The 3,779-nt window shown below is 29.4% G+C and overlaps 1 protein-coding gene across 1 annotated transcript in view; it reads left to right on the top strand.

Annotated features, from left to right (window-relative positions):
* The first annotated feature begins 768 nt into the window (after window positions 1-768).
* The window catches only part of LOC105622256, a 103,785-nt gene continuing 100,774 nt past the window's right edge, over window positions 769-3,779 (top strand). The window contains exons 1-2 of the mRNA XM_012203676.1: window positions 769-772; window positions 1,464-1,622. Of these exons, the coding sequence (XP_012059066.1) occupies window positions 769-772; window positions 1,464-1,622 (163 nt within the window). The remainder of the gene's footprint in view (window positions 773-1,463; window positions 1,623-3,779) is intronic.

Genomic DNA, 3,779 nt, shown 5'->3' with positions numbered 1-3,779 from the left:
AATCTCTCTCTCTCTCTCTCTCTCTCTCTCTCTCTCTCTCTTTCTCTCTCCTTGCATATATTATAAGTGTTTTATTAAATGAAGTACATATTTCATAACGTGTTTATTGCATTTAGTGCATTGAATCTAATCTATGCACTTTGTATACTTTGGGCATAAATTCTGCCCACAAAAAATGCCGTATATCCTAAATGATTAGGATATAAGACAACAAACTAAACAAAGAATACAAGAGCAAAGTACTTATATTTTGCTATACAACATATACTTTACTATTCCTCTACATGTATCACGAAATAACCACTAAGTCTTTTACGCGCTCAATAGTAATCATTTTAATTTAATGTAAATTATAATGTAATTTATACGCTACTTATGACGCTACTTATTAGTACAATATAGTGACAAATCAACTCGCAATAATTTAATTAATATTAACATTTAAAAAACTGAAATTATAGTACAATACTAATATAGCATAAAGGCATGTAAAAAAGTAATTGCGGGAAAATGAATCCTATTCCTATTTTTCTGATTTCTGCGGCGTAAATCCCAGCGCGGCGTATTTGTCGGAGTTACCTTAGCTCTTCTTCATAAATATTAATTTTAATATGTGTAATTATTGTTTCAATAATTAAATTAAGATATTTATGAAGAAGTACTTACATTCTTTGGCCAAAATTACATACAATCGAAATTTCGATTTTTGATTTCGATTGAAATTTAATTAAATTTTTATTGTTTCAGTAATTTATGAAGAAAAGATATATGGGTATGTCTATATATATGATCTTTATAGGATTCCTATTTTTTAATTACGGTTTCGGTTGAAATTGACATGTAGCCATGAATGACATGAAATTGACATGTGTTTTGATTTAGTTTCAGCAAAAGTTTCGGTCGGACTCTTATAATTATAATTGTTTTAAAAGTATTTTTTATTGGGCGTCATGACTTGCATTTGTATTCTCATTGGCCTGTCCTTCCTATATTATTTATTCTTAAAGTCTATTTACTTATTCTTAAAAGTCTATTACTTGTAAATTGTTACACTCAGAAGTCGATCGGTCCAACCTTTATTAAAAAACTGATAATTTCGAATCGACTCGTTCGCAACTCGCTATCTCGAGTAAATGAAGACACGATGCGGTCTCGCACTCCACGTGACGCGAGACACTGCCATGTCTATTGATCAATAACATTAAAAAAAATATAATTACATTTAAGAGCTCATTTCTTCGCATTTGTTAAAAAGAATACATATTATTATTACAATATTATAAAATAAAAATATTTATATTTTGAATATATTTTTTTTATAGTTCTATATGAATAACTCTATGTGAAAATGTGGTGAAGAGAATACGTAATCTATTACTTTTTATGTTTAAATGTATTTATATTGTTTCGATACTTAAATCATAAAATCATGTTTTATAAATTTTTCATTATGTGCTTAACAGGTTCCGCTTTACGATGTTGGGTGTGTTCATCCAATGTAAATATCATGTGTAACGATCCGATGAATACTACAGATCATCAAGCTGCATTTCATATAAAAACTTGTGATCCAGGTCCTTATGGCTCTTCAAAACCCATTTGTCGCAAAATCGTCAAACGAGGTAAAATTGCCTACTCATTTATCCGGAATAACACTGTTGTCGATTCGATGACGATTCCATTATCATTTCTGATTGGAATGTAACACTGTCGATAGCTGCAGACAGCAATGTTCAATTTCTCATAAACCTATATAGGATATAATAGAATGAGAAGTGTATGTGAAGCATTATGATATTTTTCACTTATATTCTGATGAAATAATTTTTTGAAGATAAAAGGGGGCTCTCATAATGAAACTTGAAAGATCATGTTCTGATATAGAGGAGACTGGGGACAGTTGTATGGAGATTAGTTGTAATGCGTATATCTTTTAAATATAATAATAAGAGAGAAAATTATATAAAGAACAAAAATAGTCGATATCGAGGCCTATGTTTACCTCATGACATCAATCGCACATGCGCCACATGTAAAACAAGTTACATGTAGGGTGCTCAGATAAGCTATGTAACGATGTTATACCTTTTCGCTTAAACTTTCAAATAAAATGCTTTTTTATAATGTTTTCATTTTATTAATTCTAAATTAGGTTTTCTCAAACATCTTTTTTTGATGTTTTTAAATTGTTTCAAATATATTTATATAAATTTTGACAATCGATTTGGGCTTAAAAGTACCGCATCGCCAGGATACATTGTAACACCATTAACAGTACAATTAACAGTAAATGTTAAGAAGAGCCCACTCACTTCAAATTTTGATAAAAATATACTGAACTGATGCGTTTTTGCATAAAAAAAAAATTTGACAAGAAAAGTGTCGTTCTACTTCATGAACTGAAATACTTTAAATTGATGATTATTCAGTTTACGAAACTGTCACAAAATACTGCGATGCAAACACGCGCTGAGGTCACATTTTCATGCTCTATGCCGCAAATGCGTTGTAGGTACTTCTTATTGTAATAGATATTATTCACTGCTTTACAAACACATATTCACTGCTTTTTAATAGTAAATTGACTGATGTAAAAACAAAAATAATTTAAGAAGATAATTTCTATTTTAAAACAGATAATTTATTTTTAAAACACTGAATTTGTGTTTTTAAAGCAGTGAATTTATGTTTTAGGACAGATAATTTGTTTTTATAACATATTACAACTTTCCCCAGCTCTGTTTCATTTTGTCCGAAATCGAAGCAAGATGTACTAATTCGGATTTTGATATTTTACTCATAAACTGCCTAAAATTACACTTTTTTGCAATAGAATCAATCTAAATAGCTGTTGCGTTAAAAAATAAATATATATATCGTAAATAAAGAAATATATGTTTCTATACTTATACTTCTAAATATATTTCTAAAAAGTGTTACAACTGTCCCCAGCTTATTTGCCCATTGTCAGTATTGAAAATCTATAATATATGTAATATGAACTGTATTTTCTAAATGAGATGTATTTTGACAGTACAATTTCGTTTACTTCTACGTAAAAATTAATTTAGGATACTAATCTTCAACTGAAAGCTATGTGTTTGGTAGGATAATCTATCTAAAAGCTATTATATTTCAATTTCATTAAAAATTTCTATATATTAGTTGATAAAAGTAACCTTTTGGAATTCTTGAATGTTTTTGAATAAAAAATAGAACAGAAAAAGAATAGTTTTCATAATTCGAGGATTTAAAAAGTTATTTTTTGTCTATGCTGTCTAGACATGGCAATTTCAATAACTTTCTAATTATATAACATAATATGTGTTAAATTTAATGAAACGTGGATATCGATAATGTTTAAACACTTTAAAGTAACGCATGTTTTCTTTGCATTTTAGCATGCGCCTGCCTTATATATTCTTTAATCGTTTACGTGTATTATAACGCAGAATAAATCTATCGCGTGATCGTAATGACAAAAAATTCTGCAAGCATAAGATATATCAACATGTTCGTTTGTTAGGAGGATGACGCATTGTGAAGTAGTATCTTTTTAATGCGTTGTATCTTTTTCCTTCAAGACTGTGACACGGTAATACACGTCGCGATTGAGTCATGCCGGCGCGCATAGAAATAACGATGATAATTGAACATTAAAACAAGGCCGGTGCCACACCTACGAGAAAAACGAAAAAAATTGTCATTATGCTGCCACGAGATTATGATTAATTTCGGTGCCAAGATAATATACGTTTCTCTCTCTCTCTCTCTCTCTC

The sequence above is a fragment of the Atta cephalotes genome (assembly GCF_000143395.1).
Source record: "Atta cephalotes unplaced genomic scaffold scaffold00042, whole genome shotgun sequence".
NCBI lineage: Eukaryota > Metazoa > Arthropoda > Insecta > Hymenoptera > Formicidae > Atta > Atta cephalotes.
The sequence above is the reverse complement of the archived record's forward strand: the minus strand, read 5'-3'. Positions and strand labels throughout refer to the sequence as shown.